Raw genomic sequence first — 24,826 nt, 5'->3', positions numbered from 1 at the left:
CCCTCAACTCTTATCAGATGCAAACTAGTGTCTTCCTTCTCAAAGAGCTTCCTACTATGCCAATGTAATCCCTGTCATGGGAACATTTTGTTGAAATACAGGTTACATTTTTTGTACATAATATATTCTAATTCCAATTCAGTTACATAAACAAAATGGCAGCACCTGTGCATAAGGGTGAGGTATCTATCAGCAAACCCAGGGGCAAATGAAGGTTTGCAGAAGTACAAAAAATATTTAGGAAAAAACTTAAAGGGAGGAGGGGGCTCCTCAAAACAGCTCAATGAGACTGAGCATGCTCACTGGCTATACAATGCTGACTACTTGTTGAGAGGGGAAACTAGAAAACTGGGGGGTTGAGGTGGTGGGGGAGAGAATATGGAATGGAGTGACTGGAAAAGGATGAAGGAAGAAACACAAAGGTATAAAAAGAGGAGAGAGTACTCTTTCATTGTCTTGATAGGTTCACACTGAGAAGCTATTTTTAAATGTCCCCAGGAACAGAAAGTGAGGGCTGTCCATAGAAATCAATGGAGAAATCCAAGCTTTTAATACAGCTGGGATTGAGCACCAGTGTATATTCACACATGCACACACGCGCAAGTACACATACACTCAAAATGGTAACAGCAAAGGGAAGAGTTCCTGCTCTTTTTAATTCGACACTTATTTGGTGTGAAACATTAGAAAAATAACTTCCTAATGCAAATTCCAAAGCAAATATAATTCATTGTCCCCATATTGGCTGGAAGGGGCTGTGGCTACGAGAGAGTAGCTTATGACAGCCCTGCCGAATACTGCACGTCAAGCTGAGTAGTTTATGAAAACCCTGCAGTGTTGTTCAGAAGGTATTAAGATACCTAATGCAAATTGGGCTGAAGCTGACAGAGTAACCCTGTAGTGTTACCCAGTGACCTGGTTCACACATACCTGGCAAACCATTACATGTGAACAGTCCCATTGTTTTTATCCGAACTTTGCAGGTAGGACTGAGAGAATAGTATACAACAACCCTAGAACTGTTATACCCCTATCACAACCTGGAGGGAAGTGCTGAGAGAGAGTAGCTTACAGCAACATTGCAATGTAGTCTGCTGATAATATTGTGGAGCAGGAGTGGGGTTGAGGCTGGTATGGATTCCCAATTAAAAATCTCCCATAACTCTGAGGTTGAAGCAAAGGTCAATTTTCTTATATTCATCCCTCAGACCTCCTCCAAGGACAAATCAACCACTCAATTGCACAGAAAAGCTTCATGCACCACGAACTTGCATGCAAACTGTTCAAAAACTTTTTATTAAAAAAACTGCACATGAAAGTAATACACAGAGCAGAAATTCCTGTGTTTGAAGTTAACTTTTTTTTCCCCACCTGCTCAGCCACAGGCTCCGGTAAATCACATAAGCCAGGGATTTACTGCAACATTTTGCAGTATGGCTTGGCCTCACTTTTCCCTACTTCTGATATTCAGGCTGTGAATATCATTGCCTATGTAGCCAAAATGGCTCCACCCATGCACAAGAGCAAGGAATCAGCAGCTTGGCGGAACCTCAAAGTCTACAGAAGTACAAATCTTTGGGGAAAAAAACAACCCTAAGGGGGTGGAAGAATCCCCTCCAAAGAAGCACAACAGCAGCTACAGAATGCTGACTGTTCCGGGGGTGGGAATAGCATGGACTGACTGGAATCCTGAACAAGGACCATTCCCCACTTATTCAATAAATAAGTAAATCCCACTGAAACTAAGGGACCTTAATTCTCAGTAAACATATTTAAGAGATGGACAGAGAGCTACAATACAACAACACTAAAGACAGACAGAGCCAAATACGATTAAAAGATTACTGCCACTGATTTCAGGAGTCCTGGATGCAGTTTCATTTGCTACTGTAACAGGAACCATAATAATTTATCAGCTAGTGTGCTACCACTCTGAATATACACAAACCCTATGGATTTCCATGGCCAAAGAAACAGAAGAATGGAAGATACCTCACTTGCTCTGAGCAATCACATCTTTGTTCAATGGATTGATTGGACAGTATAGCTTGATCCTTCGCAGCCTTGTTCATAAAGTATTGTACAATAAATGAGAAATCTTTGGATCAACCCCCCCAAGAACTACACCATCACCAGCTACACCATCTCCTACAGCCAGCACCACACTTTTAAGATTATCCTAACCAGATACATAAAGGACTGGCTACGTTTAGTGCTTATTTAAGATTGGTGATTTCATTAGAGAGTGCAGATAAGAAATGCAAAAATATGATCAGAGAAGTAAGATTTGAGTCTTTTACTCCACCTCCTGACAACTAACAAAAACATTTTCCCCACTTTATAGGACTCGATTTGCTTTCGCTAGAGTTACCTAGACTGCCATGCTTTCACTACAATTTGAACACACACCCCGGAGCAACTATTTCGTATGGTACAAACAGTCTTTTCTGCTGAAGTCTACAGAATGCCCAGCACAATGGGTTGGATCCTAACTTAGCCTTCTGCAAACTGTTAATGGAAGGCTTTTGATCTGGGGGACAAGGCAATTTTTGCCAATATTCTCTGCCCCGAAGCACCCCCACCCCACCCCTGCTCCACTGTTCTGGAGGGTTCCCCAACCCTCTAGATAGGCTTTTCAGAGTGCAAGGGTACACAGGGCGAAGGAGGAATCTGCAAAAGTGGCCTCCCACATCCTTCCTGCTAGTGGGAGCATCCCAAGTAGAACTCTGCTAAGAGGATGCTCTAGCTGGCAGGAGCAAGGTCTGGATCCAAGCCAATATCTGCTTTCCAAGTATCAAAATATGACTGAGGGAAACCAACTTAATATATAATAGCAAAAGGAAGCATACAATAGCAAAATCAGACCTGTGCTTACCGGAGAAAAATACTGAAAATGGGCATTTACTTAGAACAGGCTTGCAAATTGCTTCTTACCTGATAAGGTAACCAGGGAAAGAAGCTTTTCAGAACTGTTTTTTTTCCCCATTCCAGGCCAGAGATAGTAAAGCAAAACATCTGTGACCAGGTGGACTAGTAAATGTTTTTGTGGACTCAGAACACTTGCCTGGTACAAGTGGTTTTTTTAATCAATTTTTATTGTGAGTTTCAACAAAACAAAAAGAACAGTTGTTGTTTTTAAAAATCACTAAAAATAGGTAACTGCCTGGTGCAAGTGTGACTTTCCTGGTACGAGAAACTACAGAACAAACCAGCTAAAAACAACATTCAAGAGCAACCCTTCTCATCTCACCTACCCCTGCTTTGTGCATCTGATATCATGGTGTATAGAAAGTCTGAATAGTACACTTCAAATACAGTAATGTAATGTATAAATCTGGATGTGAAGATATATAACATGCAGGAATGCCACCAAAAAGAAAAAGGGAGGGAAACCTACTAAATCTGGGCATGAGTGGTGGTACTGTTTCTTAAAGAACAGCACACTGTTTTAATAGGGCACCTTACTGAAAAAAGTAGCTTTTAAAATGATATGAAATGGCACTGGAGGTAGCTTCCCGTTAGAAAGCTAAAGATTAGCCCAAATTTCTAGCAAAATTGCAAAGGAGAAAACAAAATTGCCAAGTGAATGAAGTGAACAAACATCCTTCTAACTCAACGTATACACAGATCTGAGTCACAAATTGCAAAAACTATGCTGCTGAAATTATATGATAGAAAGCTACAGTTCTCAGAAAACAGAACAAAAACAAAATGTTTATTACCATCTTTAACCAATAGAATCTGGCACAATCTAGGCTTTATATTGTGAAGCTTGTAAATTTAAAAAGTAGATGGTTTCCCTAGAATGACAGCTAAATATTGGTACTGTGCCACTTGCCATCCAACATTGTGTAGTGTCAACAGAAAGCCCCCCCCCCAACCAATCTCCACAATGTACAAGATATTCCCACAACTAAGCTTGTACTTATCTACTCCCGTTTCTTATTGCTTTGCACTTGATTTCCTAACTATAAGACCCTTTTTTCTATGGCAATCAAGATACCAAATTACAGAAAAATAAATGTATTGTAAAGTATGCATTTGTTTTGCAGGGCCAAACTACTGACACTTAGTTTAATGCAGCACATAACTTTTTTCAATAATAAACTGCAGTTGCAGGAGAGCCTGATGGGATAGTGACATGAGTGGAGAAGTTTAATCCTTTCCTCCTCTGCTGTGCTCCTAAATCCTACCCCAAGCTGCTATCTGGCACATAAGGGAATCTTCCATTTGCACCAGTGGGAACTCCACACCCCATGCCAAATAGCGCTTCATAGGCATAAACTTGTTATTGCATCTAATGACATTGACTCTAGTCCAAGAAAAGCTTATGCCATAATAAGCTTGCTAGTCTTTAAGGTGATATAAACCACCTTATACTGTCCATCCAGTATGCTGCAATAATAGCTAATGCTCTTGGCCCCCATCTTTTCCTTCTTCTAAACCTTGACCAAGAGGTAGTACAAAGCTGCAGACAAAGCCAGAGTGGGTTTTATATCCTATCCTATAACCCCTTTCCTTTCCCCTTCCCCTTTGTCCCATCTCATCTCATCATGCTGCATTTTCTTTCTCTCTCTCTTTACGAGTAAAAAGACAACAGATGTGAAGGAGATGGAGTGTGAGGCTGGTGTGTGTGTGTGTGTGTGAGAGAGAGAGAGAGAGAGAGAGAGAGAGAGACAGAGAGAGAGAGAGAGAGAGAGAGAGAGAGAGAGTTTCTACACATTCACAAAGCTCACTAAGACAGCAATCCTATGGCCCCGGGATGCGTGTCCCAGGAAGAGAGAGTCAGAAGCGGGAGTCAGAGATCTACCCCCAGCCCCTGCCCCCTTGCAGTCAGCAAAGAACTGTGCTGGCTGTCTCTCCGAGATCAGAACATTGACCTCAGAGAGGGGGGAAAGAGGGCATTCTGGTGGGCAGGGAGGGGAGGAGACTGGAGAGGCCAGGATATGATTTATCTTGAGCTTCCTCCAGCCTCCTTCCCTTCCTTGCCAAACCTCCATCACTAGATGGGCTGAAAAGCCTATCTAGCAAAAAAAGCAAAGACTGGAGAATGAGGAGGCAGAGCTCACCTGTACTGCTCCTCCTGCCCTGCCAGCTTTAGCCCAGAAGGGCATAGCAATCTCAGAAGCCTGAGTTCAGGGGCTTCCAAGTAGCAAGAGTGTAGTCCATAGGATTGCGCCCTACAGTTCTTCACATTAAGGAAGGTTCTAGCTATTTAGTTATCTTATATAAAGAAGTCTATGTACTAGATAATCCAAATTTAAAAAGCTGTTTTCTAGGAACTGTTCTTCAAATCAATCAATGGCTGTTTCCAATTATATGGAGAGACTAAGTTCGGTTCTTAGACTCCAATGCTACATTTCCTCACAAGTTCCACTGAAGCCAATCCAACTCATTCAGACTTAAGAGCAGTAGTGTCATATGTACAAGTTCCCTAATGCCCCAATCCAGGAGGAGGACTGTGCAGCTGATGGGGATACAGATGCTTATTTGCATTCACATTTCCATCCACACAGCAATACTCCTCTGGACCACACTGAACATTTGATTTGGCTTTTTACATGCATGCGACTTTGCAACCCCATCTACAGCATCTGCTCTTACCCAGGACTGGCTGTCCATGACTTAAGTTGGACTGGGTGCAACAGTATAAGCATATTTACAAGACAATGTTGTTAATTCTAGTACTGCCCTCGAGCAAACAACAGTTCATCTCATAAAGAAATGTGCAGAGGCTATTTCTAGTAGCTTAACTTTAGACACAGTATGTAAACCATGTTTCTGCATATATTTCCATATTCATTCTTTCAGCCTCACAATGTTTTCCAAATGTCTCGTCCATCCATGAAGCTTTGAATATATCTGAATATGTATACATGGATGCAGAAATTCGGGACAGATTGACACATAACAGCACACATACAGAAACCAGGAAACTTATATGAGGTCTTCCCACTTCTGTAGATAATGGGAAATTACTTTTGTGAAATCTTAATTAGAGCTCAGGAAAAGGGCTAGTTCAACTGTAATTATATTAGGCAGGTTCTTCCCCACCCCCTTAACATCTTGTTCTCAGAAGGTAAACCTACTCGTCTTCCCAAGTACTAAACATACTGAGCTTTTAACAATATGTTCATAGATCTGGACAATTCAAGCACTCCACTGAGAGTACGAAGTACCATCAAATAGGGTTTAACTACTCAGAACGGTGACCTTACACTTATAAATAACCTTCTTCAGAGAAGAAGCCACAAAACATAGAAACACTAGGCTGGTAAAGCACTACACATGAAAATTTATACAAGTTCCTAAACATTCAATGGCATGATCCACTTCCATTAAAATAAACAGAAGTTTTATTGACTTGGAAGAATATGGACTACTTTCCTTAAAGCTTGCAGTCCATATGAAGTAGTTGGTTGCAATCTGGTTGTGTATTGCACTACTCAAAAAATCTTCACCATCAGCTTAATGGTGGGTTGTCACCACAGACACTTTACTTCTGTAACATTGGAAGAATTATATTTTGTGTATCTTTAACCTCCTACAGCCAAAATTAATTTATTTTTCATAAAAAAGAGAATACTGTGATTTTAATGCTGCTTGTTTCAAATACTGTGCACCACTATAGGTTATAAATTATTATTAATTTCAACTAATATTAATATTATGAATATTAAAGTCTCTGCTTTATTTACTACATTTATATCCCACTTTTTTTCTGCCTTAAGAAACCCAAGACAGTGTACATAATCCTCCTCCACTCCATTTTATCCTCACAACAACCACCCTGTGAGGTAGGTTGGGCTGTGAGCTTGTGACTGGCCCAAAGTTACCCAGTGGGGATTAGAACCCAGGTCTCCCGACTCCCAGTCCCAACACTCCAGCCACTACACCATCCTGGCTTTCTTTAATATGAGTTTCTAAGCTTTGCTTGCATCTGAGAAAGAATTAAGTAATGTGCCACCAAAATAATTCTGATCAAGTTCTACTTTAAATACCGCTGTACCCGTGAAGATTTCTGGTCATAATTTTGTCCTCATCTGCCATTTTATGCCAAATGCTTTTTTTTTTAATCCAACAAAAACGCAATTTCCAAAAATTTGCATATATCTTGCCACAGAGTGAATAAGCACCAACAAAGAATTCAGTATTGTTCAAATACTGAGAATGTTGTTTTGTGAAATCTAAGAAAACTCTTTACACTTAACCTTTTATCAAAAAGGCACACCCCTCAGGATCTCTACTATTAAATGTATACCAGACTGCAGCTTTCAACTTCCTCCTCCTGTCAATGGAAATCTGGCACAATTACAAGCTGCAGAAAATAGTGAGAATATGATTAACTTCAAGGCAGAATATTTAGAGCCCAATTAATCATACAACCAACTTGAAAACATTGGGTTGGATCCAATGGTGTTGTCCTGCCAGTGAAAGGGAAATCACTGGTGGAACAGATTTTCTTTTCCCCTGCAGTCCCCCAAATCTGCTCCAGAGTCTGGAACAGATGCGGGGTGGGGTGGGGGGAGAGTACAGGTAAATCCTGCTGCGCAAGTGGACTTCCACTCATGCAATGTTGGATCCAAGCCTACGAACTCTTAAAATTAAAAACTGATAAAGATTCAACATAGAACACCACCAGTCAGTTCAACAAATGGTTTTCTAAACCTTTAAAATAGCGAACTGACTCCATTCAAAACAGTTTAATTATATCAGGCTGAATGCATCTCATGCTTGCTCTGCACTCAGCCAGTTTTTGCCAGTCTCTTCCACCATACCAAAAGAATACAGATGGTAGAACTTACTGCTGCTCACACAAGGCAGATTTTATATTCAAAAGTAATGCCCTGTAGGAAGTTGTGTGAAGTGGCTCATACGTTTTCATCCAGTTGAATGTGGTTTGACAGAGACAGGAAAAAGAAATGATCCTTGTAGCTTCTCATTTACTGGGGTGTACAATCCAGTGAGCTATGAGAGTTTGGGAGCAGGGAAAGAAAGGGGGTTCCATGGATGGAAAACACTGAGGGTGGAGAGACTGAATTTTGCACCATGGACTTTTAATCCAGTTGTGATTAGGGATAGATGAGAAACTTGCCACCTACCAAATTTTTGCCAATTTGATGAGAAATTTGCCAAGTTACCAAATGTGCATGTCTCAAACCTAAATACCAGAATGCAGTTATACACTGAAATCCGTACTTCTCCAAAGTTTGTGATACAGTTTGAAAATCGTAGGGTACAAATGTGTACATTCAAAAATGTGTGCACAAAAATGCATACACTTGTGGAAACATATCAAAAAGGTTTTATTCAATGAAAAAAATGCTTGCAAAGTGCAAGCAAAAATGCATACATTCAAAAAAATGAGTATGTTCTGAAAAATACACACAAAAATGTGTACAAATTTTGGTGTGTACTAGAACAAAAAACCCCACAGTCAAATGCAGAAAAGGAACAGACTGAACTTAGCAGTGGAAAAATGAGAACCTGACCAAAATTGAGCTTCACAGATTTGTCTATCCACAGATATGATACGATTTCCATTAGCCTCACACACACCTCAAACTGAACTCTTGACCTAATTTTCAAATTTTCTTTTTTTAAGCAAATACTTTCATCTCCATTTCCATCATGCAAAAGATAAAATTTACCTAACAGCATGTATATAACATACACTCAGACACAGAGACATGAAGCTTGCTTAGTAGCAGTATATAGAACTCCAGCAGGCACAATTTTAACCCTTGTTGACCATTGTAACCCTTTTTGTTGACAGTATTAATCTGCTATTGGGGTCTAATGGACCCCTTTAAAGTCTTAACTGAAAATAAAATTGGTGATTGATTTCAACATTAAAAAAAAATTGGTATCACATTTCAAAAACATAGCCTAACACAAAAACTATTAGGGTACATTGGAACTCACCATGTTAACTTACATTTTTAACTGAGCTATCAGGAAGCACTGGATGAAAAAACAGGAGAAAGCAAAAGAAAAATGTAAAGTGCATTCGTGGAATATTGGCTACAATAAATAATGGAAGGGATCCAATATACCTCCATAGCTAGGTGTAGCTATGGAGGTATACTGGATCCCTTCCATTATTTACTGGAAACCAGCTAGGGAGGCAGTTGGACCATTGGATGACAAGGCATTTATAGGAGTACTAAAGAAGGATAAGGAGATTGTGGAGAAGTTGAATGAATTCTTCACTGCAGAAGATATAGGACAGATACCTGTGCCTGAACTGATGTTTTCAGGAAGCGAGTCTGAGGAACTGAGGCAAATACTGTTGACAAAAGTTCTCAACCTTACCAACAAAATGAAAGTTAATAAATCACCGGGCACAAGTGGTACCTATCCTAAAGTTCTTAAAGAACTCAAATTTGAAATTGCTGATCTTCTAACCAAAATATGCAACATGTCCCTAAGATCAGCCTCTGTACCAGAGGACTGGAGAATGGCCAATGTAACAGCAATTTTAAAAAAGGGATCCAGGGGGTATCTGGGAAATTACAGGCCAGTTAGCTTAACATCTGTTTTGGGTAAATTGGTCAAAAGCATCATTAACGATAAAATTAGTAAGCACATAGAAGGACAAGCCCTGCTGAAAAAGAATCAACACAGCTTCCACAAATGTAAGACCTGTCTCACTAACCTTTTAGAATTCTTTGAGTGTGTCAATAAACATGTGGGCAGAGGTGATCCAGTAGACATTGTTTACTTGGACTTCCAAAAGGCTTTTGATAAAGTCCCTCACCAAGACTCCTGAGCAAACTTAGCAGTCATGGAATAAGAGGAGAAGTCTTCTTATGGATCAGTAACTGGTTAAAGAACAGAAAGCAGAGAGTAGGAATAACTGGTAAATTCTCCCAATGGAGGGATGTAAACACTGGGGTCCCAGAGGGATCTGTATTAGGACCAATGCTTTTCAACTTATTCATAAATGACCTGGAATTAGGAGTGAGCAGTGAAGTCACCAAGTTTGCAGATGACACCAAATTATTTAGAGTGGTTACAACAAACAGGGATTGCGAGGAGCTCCAAAAGGATCTCTCCAAACTGGGAGAACGGGCATCAAAATGGCAAATGCAGTTCAATGTAAGCAAGTGCAAAGTGATGCACGTTCGGGCAAAACAATCCCAACTTCAAGTATAAGCTGATGGGATCTGAGTGACTGATCAAGAAAGAGATCTTGGGATTGCGGTGGACAGCTCAATGAAAATGCTGACCCAGTGTGCGACAGCTGTGAAAAAGGCGGATTCCATTTTAGGCATAATTAGGAAAGGAATTGAAAATACAACTGCCAATATCATACTCCCCTTATACAAATCCATGATGTGACCACACTTGGAATACTGCGTACAGTTCTGGTCACCACACCTAAAAAAGGATATTGTAGAGTTGGAAAAAGTACAAAAAAGGGCACTAAAATGATCAAGGGGCTGGATCCATAATTCCCCTATAAAGAAAGGTTACAATATCTGGGTTTGTTTAGCTTATAAAAAGGAGGCTAAGGGGAGACATGATGGTGTGCAAAATGGGGATAGGGAGACATTTTTCTTCCTCTCACACAATACTAGAACCCCGGGTCAACTCATGAAGCTGATTGGTGGGAGATTCAGGACAGATAAAAGGAAGTACTTCTTCACACCACACATAGTTAAACTATGGAATTCAATTCCACAAGATGTAGTGATGGCCACCAATTCGGATGGCTTGAAAAGGGCACTGGACAAATTCATGGAGGATAAGGCTATCAATGGCTACTAGTCCTGATGACTGTATGCTACCTCCAGTAACAGGGCAGTATGTACACCAGTTTCTGGGGAACTTGGGTGAGAGGGTGCTGTTGCACTCATGTCCTGCTTGTGGGTTTCCTGTGGGCAGCTGGATGGCCATTGTGTGAACAGAATGTTGGACTAGAGGGACCCTTGGTCTGATTCAGCATGGCTTTTATGTTCTTCATACCCTATTCCCACCCACCCACCCCAAAGAGCATTAGAAACAAGAAATCAGTGTTGAAAGTTAACAGTCTCTCATAGTTCAAACCCTTGTGACAAGATAAAGCCAACATGGAGCAGAATTAATCCCCTAGGCCTAGGGTGACATCATCATCATCATCATCATCATCATCAACATTTCTATACCGCCCCATAGTCGAAGCTCTCTGGGTGGTTTACAACAGTTAAAACATTAAAATACAATATGCAAAGTTTAAAAACCATTTACATAAAAACATACGGACAAACAACATATAACTAAAAACAACTCTGAACTAAAAACAATTTAAAAAAAAAATCCAAAAGTAAAATACAGCCTAAAACAATATTGCTTTAAAATAGTATATAAAAGTCAGCAAAAGAAACAAAGAGTTCTAAAAAGGGAAGGCCTGCTGGAATAATAGAGTCTTTAATGCCTGCTTAAAAACCTTCAACGAGGTCAGCAGGCACATTTCAACCAGCAGATCATTCCACAACTGAGGGGTGGCAAGGGAAAAGGTCCTCTTGCATGTGGCTGCCAGTCTCACATTACACAGCAACAGGAGATAGCCCTCAGAGGACCTTAGGTGGTGGACTGGGACATAGGGGAGAAGGTGCTCCCTACGGTACCTTGGACCTAGAACATGTAAGGCTTTAAAGGTAAGAACCAGCGTTTTATATTTTGCTTGGAAAAAACTGGCAGCCAGTGTAAAAATTTCAAAACCAGTGTAATATGGTCTCCACAAGGTGTCCCAGAGACCAACCTGGCTGCCATATTTTGTACCAGTTGAAGTTTCCAAACTAAATATAATGCCAGCCCCAATTACAGAACATTACAGAAATCAAGCCTAGAAGTTACCAGCGGGTGCACCACTGTTACAGGTCCACATGTTCCAGGAATGGGTGTAGCTGGCGTATCAGCCAAAGCTGATAACAGGCACTTCTCACCATTGCCTCCACCTGTGATGCCAGGAGCAGGGTTGAGTCAAGAAGTACCCCCAAGCTACAAACTTGCTTGTTCCAGGTGAGTGCAACCCCATTCAGAACAGGCTGACGTACCTCAATACCTGAATTAGGACCCTTCACAATGAGCACCTCTGTCTTGCCTGGATTCAGCTTCAGCTTGTTCTCCCTCATCCAGCCCATTACCACCTTCAGGCAGTCATTCAGAGGAGTCATACCTTCCTTGGATAAAGATAAGGAGAAATAGATTGGGGTGTCTTCAGCATCCTGATAACACTCAGCCCCAAACCTCCTGATGATCTCTCCCAGCGGTTTCATGTAGATATTGAACAGCATTGGGGATAGAATGGAGCCCTGAGGGACTCCACATAATACTTCCTTTTTCAAGGAACAACTATCCCCAAGCAACACCATCTGGAACGACCCTGAAAGGAGCAGAACCACTGCAGAGCAGAGCCCCCAATCCTCAACTCCCTCAGGCGATCCGGGATACCATGGTCGATGGTACTGAATGCTGCTGAGAGATCCAAAAGAATCAACAGGGATGCAATCTCCCTATCAATTCCCTGGCAAAGATCATCCACCAAGGTGACCAAGGCAGTCTCAACTCTGTATCATGCTCTGAAGCCGGTTTGAAAAGGGAATCAGTTTCATCCAAGACTCCTTGGAGTTGAACGGACACCGCCTTCTGGATTACCTTGTCCCAAAATGGTAAATTACTTACTGGCCTGCAATTATTGAAGTCTAGGGGGTCAAGGGAAGGCTTCTTCAGAAGAGGTCTAACAATTGCTTCTTTCAGACATGATGGAAAATTACCTTTCCTTAGGGAGGCATTAATAATATTCAGCAAAAGTTGCTTTACTAGTTCCCTTTCCTGGACTACAAGCCAGGATGGGGAGGGATCGAGAGGGCACGTTGTCTTTTTGACCAAACCAAACAGCTTGTCCACATCATCAGGAGTCAAGCTGAAAATGATCCAGTTTAATCATGCAAGCAGAGTTGCTGGACACCCCACTGTGGACTTCTGTCCCCACGAGAGCATCCAAGTTGGCTCATATCCGAGAGATTTTATTTGCGAAAAACTCATTAAAGGCATCACAGTGAGCTACCGAAGGCTCTAAGATCGGATGGGGGGGGGGGACTCAGCTCCCTAACCACCCTGAACAGCTCAGCTGGGCATGAGTTTGCAGACACGATACGTGTGGAGTAGAAAGCTCTCTTCACTGCACGTATCGCCACCTCTTAAATCTTCAAACGATCCCTGACGTGTCTTGTTGCATTCAAGTCGAGTTTTCCGCCACTGGCGCTCTAGTCGTCGTCCCTGCCACTTCAGCTCCCTCACTTCTTCTTTAAACCATGGAGCTTGTTTGGAAGTGGGTAGGAGAAGACACCTAGGATCAACCGTGTCAATAACCCTGGAGAGATCTTCATTCCACATAAGAGACCACGGACTCGACAAGGTCAGCAGCGGCACCAGCCAAGAAACCCCAAGGGATATGGCCCTCACCCTCAGTGCCCTCCCCAAAGCAGCTCCACCAAAGAGGCAACCCCCCTGTGGTGTCACCCCCTTTGGGGATGCTGCCACAGAGGACACCTCAGCCCACGTCAGCTTCCCTTAAGTCCAGGCTTCCTGGAGGGACAGCCAATGGCATTTACTCCTGGGATCCAATGGACTCCTGCAGTGATTTGTTATGGGTTGAGGGGGAGAGGTTGTACACACAGGAATACACTGAATTTTTGTTTACAGACACAGAAAAATGTACTCCAGTACTCTTGAAGTAGTATAACCATAAAAAGTGGAATTTATGATGCAGGCAAAATGCTTAAGTTATTTTCCCTACCGTATTTTGAAAAGCTGCTGGGGAATAGAATGGACCCCAATAAGCTTAGGTGTTTGATACTTTCATTTTCCCATTCATTTCAATAGCGCTAAATTGCACCCCTGACAACTTTCTCTCATTTTTAATTGAAAGGGGAATTCAGGCTTGCTAACAAGGTTTTACAAATATTTCATGCAGCTGCTGTGCCATTAGCTCAGAAGGGTTACGTATGAGCAAAGAACTGTGCATTCTACAGCTCTAGACCAAATTTTGAGAACTAACCTACAAATTATACATTTACTTCTCATCTTGGGAATAATGTAGTATAGACTACAGACTGGGCCATACAGAAATGAAAAAGGGTTTTGCCATGCTTATCTAAAGGAGAGAATTGTTAGAACATCCATGATAGAACTGCTGGAATCACCATATCAGAAAGAAGGACACAAGTTTCCAAGGCACTCTTGTGACTCCCAGGAGCCTGGAGCCAATTATAATTGCTCATACCTCTAACACAACCATGTTATCCCAAGAGTGAAAGTAGCAGCACCTGAGATTTCATTGAGTCAAAAGCCTTATGATCCATGAAGGAGAGGGGATTTGGATAATTTCATAGTGTTCTCCTTTTTGTATTAAATGTAGTGCCCACTGTTAATTCTCCTTCAATAAGGATGGGTGTACTGCTGCATGACACAATGGACTCTATTTTAATAACCTAGCAGTATTTAACTATGCAGTCAATTGGAAGAGATGAGAATAGAGAAACCAAAATGATTCATATTTCATAAAATCTAAAAAAGAATGCAAACAGTACTGCAAGAATGCACCTTATTATGGATACACTGTAGAAAGCAAGGAGGACAGTTTCCCCACAACATCTGTGTTATTCAAGTGAGGAATATGCATGCATCTTTAAAACATGCAGGTGGAAGTTGGAACTGTTATACTAGAAATTATGGAATTAGAAATGTTGAGTTTTCCAGTATACACATCAGCTGCATTTGCACAGAATGTTCCAGTTAGTAGCTCAAAGTTTCCAACAAGACTTGAAAAGACTTCAAACGATAACCCCACATGTGCTGCATTTCAGCAGTCCAGTCTGGAAGTTATGAGAGAAGAAATAATGATGACCAGTAGCTCTCCATTCAGCTGGTAAAGGTGCTTCATGCCACAGATGCCACTTAGTTGTCCAGAGACGAAGCTGCATCTATCAGCACCCCTCGTCTGTGAGCCTGATCTCTACATGCAATGCAATCCAAACCAGAACAAGTTGAACACCATGTACCTAGTCAAAACAATCAACTACAAAAAGTACTTCCATTTTGTCTGGATTCAGCTTCAAAGTACTGTCCCTCATCCTGTCCAAAATTAATTAATTAAATTATTTCATATTAGCAGGAGTTGGCTGCTGGGAACACATTGCTCCTAGTTTTCAAGCACAATGCTGAAACCTTCAAAACCTAGGGTATGCCAGAAAACACCTCTTCCCATATGCATCATCCCATGAGTTTAGGTCACTGGAAGGGTAAAGCTGGCTAAAACGTAGGATACAGCATTCACAGTAGTGGTATCTAAATTATGGAATTCCCTTGCCAGAGACCTGCTAAGATGATACCATATTGTTCCAGGAAGCTTTTGAGGAAAGGTGAATTTTAGTTAGGACTTGTAGGATGCTGTTCTACAGGGACCTATCATAATTATTTCTGTTCCGTAATTACTTTTGTTCTGTAATTATTCTCTGTAATCTGTAATTATTTTTGTTACTGTAATTTTTATTTAATTTTATTGTATCATTGTTAGCCGCCTTGAAGTTTTTTTGTACAATGTGGCAGGATATAAATCAAAAGTAAGCAAGTAAATGAATTATTTAAATAATATTCTGCTTTGGAGTAACAATCACATGCCCACTCAGGGCAAGAACCACCCATTCTGTCTTCTCATGAGATACTCCAATGGCGAAAAAAAGTTTGTGAACCCTAATGATAATTGCAGAAATTCTATAGTTTTACCATGAAAGCCTCCGTGAATCAAAACCAGTCCTTTTCTAAATATCCTACAGGGTTTATATTAGCCAATTCCCTGTCTTATGAAATAAAACAATGTATAAATTAGGCAAACAATAAGTACTTAAGAGTCAGGGCAAAAATAAGTGAACCCCTGGTTGCATCAGCTGTTAAAGGGAATAATTAGAATCCGGTGTTTAAGTAATTTGGTAGATCTTCAGGGGTGAGTTTGGGTGGCCCCACCCCATTAAAACATAGGAAACTTTGTGAGTTTGGTCCTCACCATACGGTTGTGTGGGAAACACGTCATGCCACGATCAAAAGACATCTCTGAGGATCTCAGAAAAGCAGCTGTTGCTGCTCATCAGTCTAGAAAGGGTTATAAAACCATTTCTAAGTATTTGGGGCTCCCCCAATCCACTATCAGGCAGATAAGTCTACAAATGGAGAAGGTTCAAGACCACAGTCACTCTACCCAGGAGTGGTCGTCTCTCCATGAACGAACTGCGACATCATCCAGGAAGTCAAAAAGAACTCCAGAGTAACATCCAAGGATCTGCAGGTCACTCTCACCTTTGCTAACGTGCGGCTTCACGACTCAACAAACAGAAAAAGTCTGAACAAGAATGGTGTTCATGGGAGGAAAGCCAGGAGGAAACCACTGCTCTCTAAAAAGAACATTGCTGCCCATCTGAAGTTCGCTAAAGATCACATAGATGATTCCCCAAGACTTCTGGAACAATATTCTCTGGACAGACAAGTCAAAGGTAGAACTTTTTGGCCTCAATGAGAAACGTTATGATTGGCAAAAAACAAACACTGAGTTCGAAAAGAAGAACCTCATTCAAATTGTCAAGCATGGTGATGGGAATATGATGGTTTGGTCCCGTTTTGGTGCCTCAGAACCTGGACAGCTTGCCATCATTGACACAACCATGAATTCTGCAGTGTATCAGAAGATTCTAGATGAAAATGTGAGGCCATCTGTCCGTGAGATGAACATGAATCGAAAGTGGATCATGCAACAAGACAATGATCCTAAACATACAAGCAGAGCTACAAAAGAATGGCTGCGGAAGAAAGAAGTGTTTTAGAATGGCCTAGTCAAAGTCCAGACCTAAACCTGAAATATTGTGGCAGGACCTGAAGCAAGCTGTTCATACAAGGAAGCCCTCAAATGTAATTGAGCTGAAGCAGTTCTGTAAGGAGGAATGGGCCAAAATTCCTCAAAATTGATGTGAGAGACTGACCAACCGTTACAGGAAATCCTTACCTGAAGTCATTGCTGCTCAAGGGGGGTTCACATACTTTTTCACACATGGATATTGAATGCTGAATCAGTTATGTATAAATAAATGTCTAAAAAGCATCATGTTTGTGTGTCATTTGTTTAATCAGGTTACCTATAGTTCTTTATCTAGGATTATGGGGTGGGATTAAAATCTAGTATTTTAGTTTGGAAATAAGTGGCAATCCTAAGGGGTTCACAAACTTTTTCTTGCCACTATACAATAGATGCAAATGGGGTGATAAATGCTCGTACTTGAATGCAAGGCTGATATATGGAGGAGGATCTACAGTGGTACTCACAGAGTTATGAAGAGCACTGGCCAAAGCTAATAGTATTAATGTGGCAAAAGGAAACGTCAACATGTATGTTACCGCCTGTGATCCAGCTGCAATATGCATACTGAAGTTCTAAAAGCATTCACAGAATAATGGGATGGAGGAAGAGACGTATGTGTTTTATGCACACATAAAACCTACTGGGGAGGAGACTGAAAATCCAGCACACAATCTCCTAAGTGAGTGGCCTGAACCAAATGTTTAGTAGAGGACATCCCATGCAGAGCAGGGGGCACAGGCCTCTGAATTGGGGGCAGGAGCTCTATGCTGAAGCATACTGCAACCTTCCGCTTCTCTTTTACACATATGTCACTTGTTCATCTCGCCTGCACACACAGAGATAGAAAACACAATTTTTCTGCTTTCCTCCCCCGAAGCATTACAGCATGCACAGCCATTCTAACAACTGAGTTGTGTAAGTATCTTGATTTTTCCCACAGCTGGCAACATTGGCTCTGTTCCCTTGTCACATGATAAGGGAACAATGGTCTCACCTAGATGATTAGCACAAGGCCATCCTACTAGAATTCCAAGGTGAACATTGTTTTCCTACTATGCTTGGCCATTCTGGCTTAACAACAATTCAGCTATAAAATATCCTAATATATCTATGGAAATAGAATAGTAAAAAATTATTCTGTAGTCTTAAACTAGCTGCAATTATCTTGTTTTCCAAACTGTTATGAAGTTTCCTATTTGTTTATAGACACAGATTCCCTACATAACAATGTAAAACTCATGTGACTTCTGATGTTGTATACTTCTGCCTCCTCTAGACATGTTTACTGAGAAGCAAGTCCTGCTATGTTCAATAGCACCTACTCTCAAGTAAGCATGTATAGGATTGCAGCCTTAATAATCCTGGGACTGCTTCACTGATGAGAAAGAAAGTCTCTCTTCCCCTGTACTCCAGAGTTCCAGAAACCAGTAGAAAAAAGTATCACTTTCACTTTCTTTAGAACCACAAATTTTTCCCTTTAGAGAAAATCCTTAGGATAATCTATCCTATTCCAGATAGATTCTACTGGAAAATCAGAACTATTACATTAGAACTGGGTTCCACTGAGGAAATGTTAACATTACAAGAAATACCCTTTTTATATATTTCATAGTTATATCACAAATATTTTTTCCGCTTATATTAAGGCACTTCATACAGTATTGCATGGGTGGAAAACTTTAACTTGGAAACTTGTAGCACTCTAGCTGTTTTGGCCTACAACTCCCATCAGCTCTAACCAGCATACCTAATGGAAAGGGATTATGGGAGTTGTAGGCCAACACAGCTAGAGAGCCACAAGTTGCCAATCCCTGATTTAGTGTAAAAAGGCAGGGGGATAATTTTAAACCATCATGCCAACATTAGTAGGGCGAAGCAAGATCACCGCAGGATCCTATTCAAGCTTCTGAGTGAAAACTTTAAAATTTGGGACAACAGCATGCAGAATACGTGACATTAGAGCCTGTATTTTCTCAAAATTTGCTGCCTGAAACAATCAGTCAAGCATATTTCTTCAGAAACATTAGGCTGCTTACCTGTAAATGTAGTTATAATTCAAGTGGTCATCTGGCCAGTCACATATACAAGTTCTGGGCCAAACTTATTTCATCAAAGCTTCTATGGCTAGAATTTTGGTGGGTGCCCCACCTCTACCTGTCCAATGCACGCTCAAGCGAGTTTGGCTCCTTCCTTTCTGCTCCATTTAAACTTCCAACTGACAAGAGTGGCTATAAAAACAACTGAAGCAAAATGTAAACAGATGCATAACAGCACTTGGAATTGGGCAGGAGGATGGATTGTGTGACTGGCTGCTCTGTGTAGTTCCACATAAAGGCAAAGTAGTAAGCTCACTTAGCAGAGCAGGGCAGGTGCTATAAGAGCACAGCCCTTCCAAAAAAGGCATCCATCCAGGCCCACACATCCAGCCGATAGTGACATACAAAAGTAGAGGGCTGAGACCGTATAGTAGGACTGCAGAGATTTACCACTGCAACTCCCCAAAGGAAAGCTGTAGATGCTGTGTCAGCCCTGGTGGAATGAGCTGAAACATTTTTGGGGGCTGTAAGGTTTGCCGAATGGTAACACAAGTTGAGGAAGCCCAGTAGGAGAAGCAGTGAGAGTAACTGGTATTAATCTCTTGGGACCCTTGTAACATAGTGTTCTGTTCCACCATGGATTCCATTGTCTCTGCTAGGTGACTGCCCAAGTGAGGGGCAAGGGATAAGGCAGCTCGGTGAATAAGTCCAGAACAGAACAGGCTAGGAAAAAAGCCAGGGGTGTGATGTCACGGTTAAGTGGGAATGGGGAGACTACTCAACAGGGTTGATAAAAATCAATGATTTTTTTTTTTAAATTAAAAACTGATTTTTAAAAATTTAAATCATTTTTAATTTAAATCAGATTTTGAAATATTCTTAAAACAATTAGTAAAAAAAAGCCTAGGTCAAAGTTATCATCATGAATATTAATTATACAACTTCTAATTTTATTCTATGAATACATTAACAGCAGTTTATGGAGATGGGAGATAACCTGATCAGTCCTGTTCTGCACTGCAGGTGGTATACAGTATTGCATGCTTGCTCTCTCAGCCTTGCCTCTCTCTAAGTACAAAGATAGGAAAGGTAAATGAATAGAGAATCTGGGGAGATAGGATAGATCTGGACAAGGAGGAGGAGTCTGGATAGAAATGCAAGGGGAATAGAAAGTGAAACCAAAAGCGAACGGAACACATTCATGCAGTTCTGACTCCTGAGGAAACTTCTGCTTCATGTATCCTCTACTGTAAAGGGAAATGCCTAGGATGGCACCAAGCAGGCCGTAAAAGACACCTCATTCCGGAATATTTTGTTTCTGTACCTGCTGTGGTTGAAATTGCCTAAATTTTATTTTTTAAAGAAATTTACATTTATCTAAAAACTGAAACAGTTAGCCATTCAAAAATCCATGTGTGTGTTTTGTTAATGTTGTCGTTTGTTGATAATGAAAACTAACCAGAAGAATAAAGCCTGTTTGGTGGTGGTGATTGGCACATCATGACAAAAATACCATGATTACTTGAACAGTTGGAGCTGGTTCATCTCCTGAATGACTTCACAAGTTCATTCTGCTTTAGTACTAAAATGACCAAATTATCATCCCATTTTTTAATGAAAATTAATCTGAAAACAATTCAGAATAATTATTTAGTGTGTACCTACCTTCTAATGAAACTTACATCTCTGAATATGTATTAAGATTATATTAAATAATGTACTTCTACTAAAAATGATTAAATAGAATCTTCCTCACTACTGATTTAAACTGTGATTTAAATCACTAAAATTGAGTCCTTCAGAGACTCAATCATGATTTAAGGGTGCAATCCTAACTAGATAGGCGACCGCCTCCAAACTCAGAGGCGACCACCTATCCAAAACAAGGCAGGAGAAGCACGGGGGAATCGTTCCCTCTGCACCTCTCTTCCCCTGCTTTTTCTGCAAGACAGCTGGTTTCGGCTGTCTAGCCGCAGGGGGGCCGAGCGGGAGAGGAGGCTGCTCTATGACACATAGGATGTATTGTACGCACAAATCTGCTCTCCCCACCCTGGAACACCCCCCAGCCCCGCCCCTTTTCAGCCACTCTGCACTCCTCTTGTGAGCTCAGAGGACAGGGCTTCTCCACGCTGTGGCCATAGGATTGCTCCATCAATCTGATTCAAATCAATTCAACCCTGCTACTCATAGAGGGAACAAAATATTTTGTCTCAGGACCAATTTCTACCTATGTATAAGCCAGGGCAGTGCACATAACAGTGGCACATAACTCATTCACCCTTCTTGCCTATGTTCTAAGCAAGCAAAAAGTCAACCTTTCAGGATAGAATCCAAAGAGACCAGGTGGCATGGAGTTTGAAAGGTGACCTTAACTACAAGGCAACCATTGAGAGATTCCAGGGGGTTGTTGTTGTTGTTCAGTCGTGTCCGACTCTTCATGACCCCATGGACCATAGCACACCAGGCCTTCCTGTCCTGCGCTCTCTCCCGGAGCGTGCGCAAGTTCATATTCATTGCATCAGTGATGCTATCTAGCCATCTCATCCTCTGCCGTCCCCTTCTCCTTTTGCCTTCAGTCTTTCCCAGCATCAGGGTCTTTTCCAGAGAGTTTTCTCTTCGCCTTAGGTGGCCAAAATATTTGAGTTTCAGCTTCAGTATCTGTCCTTCCAATCAGCACTCAGGGTTGATTTCCTTTAGGATTGACTGATTTGACCTCCTTGCAGTCCAGGGGACTCATAAGAGTTTTCTCCAGCACCACAGTTCGAAAGCATCAATTCTTCGGTTCTCAGCCTTCCTTATAGTCCAGCTCTCACAGCCATACATTGCTACTGGGAAAACCATAGCTTTGATTAGACGGACCTTTGTCGGCAAGATGATGTCTCTGCTTCTTACTATGCTGTCTAGGTTGGACATAGCTTTCCTTCCAAGGAGCAAGTCTTTTAATTTCATGGCTACAGTCACCATCTGTGGTGATCTTGGAGCCCAAGAAAGTAAAATCTGTCACTGCTTCCATTTCTTCCCCTTCTATATGCCAGGAAGTGATAGGGCCAGATGCCATGATCTTAGTTTTTTTAATGTTGAGTTTCAAACCAGCTTTTGCACTTTCCTCTTTCACCCTCAACAAGAGGCTTTTAGATCCTCTTCGCTTTCTGCCATTAGGGTGGTATCGTCTGCATATCGGAGGTTGTTGATAATTCTCCCAGCAATCTTAATTCCGACCTGCGATTCATCCAACCCGGCATTTCTCATGATGTACTCTGCATATAAGTTAAATAAGCAGGGTGACAATATGCAGCCTTGTCGTACTCCTTTCCCAATTTTGAACCACTCGGTTGTTCCATGTCTGGTTTTTACTGTTGCTTCTTGACCCTCGTACAGGTTTCTCAGGAGACAGATAAGGTGGTCTGGTACTCCCATCACTTTAAGAATTTGCCACAGTTTGTTGTGATCCACACAATCAAAGGCTTTAGCGTAGTCAATGAAGCAGAAACAGACATTTTTCTGGAATTCTCTTGCTTTCTCCATGATCCAGCGAATGTTGGCAATTTGATCTCTATCTAGTTCCTCTGCCTCTTCGAAACCCCGCTTGTACTTCCGGTCGTTCTCGGTTCACATACTGCTGAAGCCTAGCTTGTAGGATTTTGAGCATCACCTAGCTGGCATGTGAAATGACCGCAATTGTGCAGTAGTTTGAACACTCTTTGGCGTTGCCCTTCTTTGGAATTGGAATGTAAACTGACCTTTTCCAGTCTTGCGGCCACTGCTGAGTGTTCCAAATTTGTTGGCATATTGAATGCAGCACTTTAACAGCATCATCTTTTAGGATTTTAAATCGCTCAGCTGGAATACTGTCATCTCCGCTAGCTTTGTTGTTAGTAATGCTTCCTAAGGCCCACTTGACTTCACTCTCGAGGAAGTCCAGCTCAAGTTCAGTGACCGCACTATCATGGCTATCAGGGACATTCAGATCTTTCCTGTATAGTTCTTCTGTGTTCTTTCCACCTCTTCTTAATCTCATCTGCATCTCTTAGGTCCCTGCCTTCTTTGTCCTTTATCATGCCCGTCTTTGCACAAAACGTTCCCTTGAGATCTCTGATTTTCTTGAAGAGATCTCTGGTCTTTCCCATTCTGTTATTTTCCTCGATTTCTTTGCATTGTTCATTTAAGAAGGCCTTCTTGTCTCTCCTTGCTATTCTCTGGAACTCTGCATTCACTTGGATATATCTTCCCCTTTCTCCCTTGCTTTTCGCTTCCCTTCTTTCCTCAGCTACTTGTAAATCCTCATCAGACAGCCACTTGGCTTTCTTGCATTTCTTTTTCTTTGGGATGGATTGAGTTGCTGTCTCCTGAACAATGTTACGGACCTCCGTCCATAGTTCCTCAGGCACTCTGTCTATTAGGTCTAATCCCTGAAATCTATTCCTCACCTCCACTGTATATTCATAAGGGATATGATTGAGGTCATACCTGAATGGTTTAGTGGTTTTCCCTACATTCTTCAATTTAAGCCGAAATTTTGCAACAAGAAGCTCATGATCTGAGCCACAGTCAGCTCCAGGTCTTGTTTTTACTGACTGTATAGAGCTTCTCCATCTTTGGCTGCAAAGGACATAATCAATCTGATTTCGATCCTGACCATCTGGTGATATAGGTTAAAGAGTCCTTTTATAAAATGTTTAACAGTAAAATAAGAGAAAACAAAACAATTATTGGCTAGACAATTATTAGGGGAAACTGCCACTAAATAAACTTTTACTGATGAGACAGATAAACCCTTGTTCTTAAAGGGTAACAAAAAGATTAACACTGTGGGCAGATGGCAGGTGCCTGCATCAGTCTGTAACTGCCATATAATTTAAGAACATCTTCTGCTTGTTCGAGTAGGACACGCTGGTGGCTAGCTTGCAGGCCTCAAGTCCAGATGAGCCATGCCATCAAGCAGAGTCTGTGAAGATCCAGGTGAAAGATCTTGTCCCAATTCTGAGATATCGGGTCCCTTTAGAGAGGCAGGCAGTGAAAGGTCCCATCCAAAAGGTGCATCAGGGTTACAAACCAAGCCTGCTTCAGTTACCAAGGGCTAAGTAATATGTAATGCAGTTGATCCTAAGCAGCCTTCATGACCGTGTGAATTAGCAATAGGACTGGATAAAACATGTATAGAAACAACCCTGGCCGTTGGTAAAGGAACGCATCTCCCAAGGAGTTCTGTTCCACTTCTGATCTACTGTAATACAGGTTGCACTGACTGCTAGCAGCAGCAGGGAAAGAGGATCGCTGGAGGGGTGAGTGGGGGAATCCTGATACAGATCACTCTTTCCTCGCTGTGTGAGGCAATAGGCGGGGAAGAAGGATTGTAGTTAAGAGATTGTAGTTAAGGCTGGGGGTTGCGGAATGCGCCCCATGGGTTGTGCACTCCAGATCTAGCCCAAGAACATTCTCTGATGCTCCCACGGTGATGGTCAGAAAGGACCTGAATGGGAAGGCAGGAGTGACTGGAAGATGGGGCACCTGCCAGAACCTTATAGAAGCTTTCCAAAACAGGCTTTGTGAAAGCAGAGAACCCATGTGTGGGATTGCACAGACTACAAGGAACAAGTGTTTGTGACAAATACATCTAAAATGGGAACAGAATTATAGGTAACTCGCTGATATACCCGGCATTGCCTGGGATGTAATTTTGTCATAGGCACTATTTGTTAGAAACACATTAAGGTAGGTTTACGCTTCTCGGAAAGGCCCCATAAGAAAGGTGAAAAGTTGAATCCATCAGACTTGATTAAAAAAGCACAACAATTATAATGAGCAGATTGAATAAAAAACACTACTAAAAATGCAAGAGACTGAATCTGTAAGCACTACTGCAATATAATCCACACTGAATCTCATATCACTATTA

The 24,826-nt window shown here is 41.5% G+C and overlaps 1 protein-coding gene across 2 annotated transcripts in view; it reads right to left on the bottom strand.

Moving 5' to 3' along the window:
- The window catches only part of RYBP (RING1 and YY1 binding protein), a 76,559-nt gene that overhangs the window by 11,718 nt on the left and 40,015 nt on the right, over positions 1–24,826 (bottom strand). Inside the window, exon 3 of one of the 2 annotated variants that reach the window (XM_084840355.1) lies at positions 9,659–9,824. The exons of the other annotated variant lie outside the window; for it this stretch is intronic. Coding sequence (XP_084696481.1) covers positions 9,659–9,717 — 59 coding nt within the window. The 5' untranslated portion in view covers positions 9,718–9,824. The remainder of the gene's footprint in view (positions 1–9,658; positions 9,825–24,826) is intronic. 2 annotated transcript variants of the gene reach the window in all.

This window comes from Heloderma suspectum, chromosome 2 (assembly GCF_057233095.1).
Source record: "Heloderma suspectum isolate Gila_16-S chromosome 2, 16-S_ref, whole genome shotgun sequence".
Taxonomy (NCBI): Eukaryota; Metazoa; Chordata; class Lepidosauria; order Squamata; family Helodermatidae; genus Heloderma; species Heloderma suspectum.
The sequence above is the reverse complement of the archived record's forward strand: the minus strand, read 5'-3'. Positions and strand labels throughout refer to the sequence as shown.